Here is a 1,016-nt window from a genome sequence, read left to right as displayed (position 1 = left end):
ATATATATATATATATATATATATATATATATATATATACATACATTATATAATATGCCAATACAATTCTACTTTCTAATGCTGTCATAAATATGCAATATGCTAATATAATGAAAAAGAAAGTATAAGTATACTACAACGATACTGATTGATTTTATTTGGTTGTTTACAGCGGTCTGGACTCCTCATCCTGTTTTCAATGCATTTCGTTGCTGAAAACTTTGTCACGTGGCGGCAGAACAATAATTTGTACAATTCATCAGCCTAGTGCAAGACTTTTCGAGATGTTCGATGCTCTCTACACGTTGGCCGAAGGTCAATGCGTTTATCAAGGTTCTACATCACAGTTGGTGCCTTTCCTAAGAACAATTGGCCTCAATTGTCCAAGCTATCACAACCCAGCATCGTTTAGTAAGTACTTTTAAATAAGGTTATTTTAATATAACCGTTTTATATTAAAATCAAGATAAAGTAAGGAAAATGTGTGCTTTTGAAAAATTTGTCTATAAAAGGTTTATTTTTTTTTTTTTTATAATAGATTAGTAATTTTTATTTACGCAAATATTTATGTTATACGATATCTGGTCTGTTTTATAGTCATTGAAGTGTCGTGCGGCGAATATGGTGACAATATCAAGAATTTAATTAACGCGATAAACAACGGCAAGTCCGATATACGTGAAGGACATCCATTCCCCGAGACGAAAGAGGGAATGAACAATTGCACTGCTGCGACGGGTATATTGAAGAACAGCGATAACTTGGACAAAGTGAAGATCAAAGACAAAAACGATATCAGTAATCTGCAGGAAAAGTTCCCGGAGGAGAAAAACGAGATTAGTAATGGAAAACTCATTCATGGCTACGCTACAAACGACATTGCTAAGCAAGGTAACATTTTTTTTATTATATATTTCAGTAATGATTGTAACATGACGACTATTTTCAGTTGTTTATAAATAACTTCAATTAATATAATTGAATAATTATAATTAATATAATTAATATAATAGTTT

At 31.1% G+C, this 1,016-nt stretch overlaps 1 protein-coding gene across 5 annotated transcripts in view; it reads left to right on the top strand.

The window, feature by feature from the left end:
• The window catches only part of LOC108756903 (ATP-binding cassette sub-family G member 4), a 46,001-nt gene that overhangs the window by 40,805 nt on the left and 4,180 nt on the right, over window positions 1-1,016 (top strand). For all 5 annotated transcript variants that reach the window (XM_018501068.1, XM_018501067.1, XM_018501069.1 and 2 more), the window contains 2 exons: window positions 173-411; window positions 598-891. In XM_018501068.1, the coding sequence (XP_018356570.1) occupies window positions 173-411; window positions 598-891 (533 nt within the window). The remainder of the gene's footprint in view (window positions 1-172; window positions 412-597; window positions 892-1,016) is intronic.

This window comes from Trachymyrmex septentrionalis, unplaced genomic scaffold (assembly GCF_001594115.1).
Source record: "Trachymyrmex septentrionalis isolate Tsep2-gDNA-1 unplaced genomic scaffold, Tsep1.0 scaffold13, whole genome shotgun sequence".
Taxonomy (NCBI): Eukaryota; Metazoa; Arthropoda; class Insecta; order Hymenoptera; family Formicidae; genus Trachymyrmex; species Trachymyrmex septentrionalis.
This window is presented reverse-complemented; position numbering and strand designations above follow the sequence as displayed.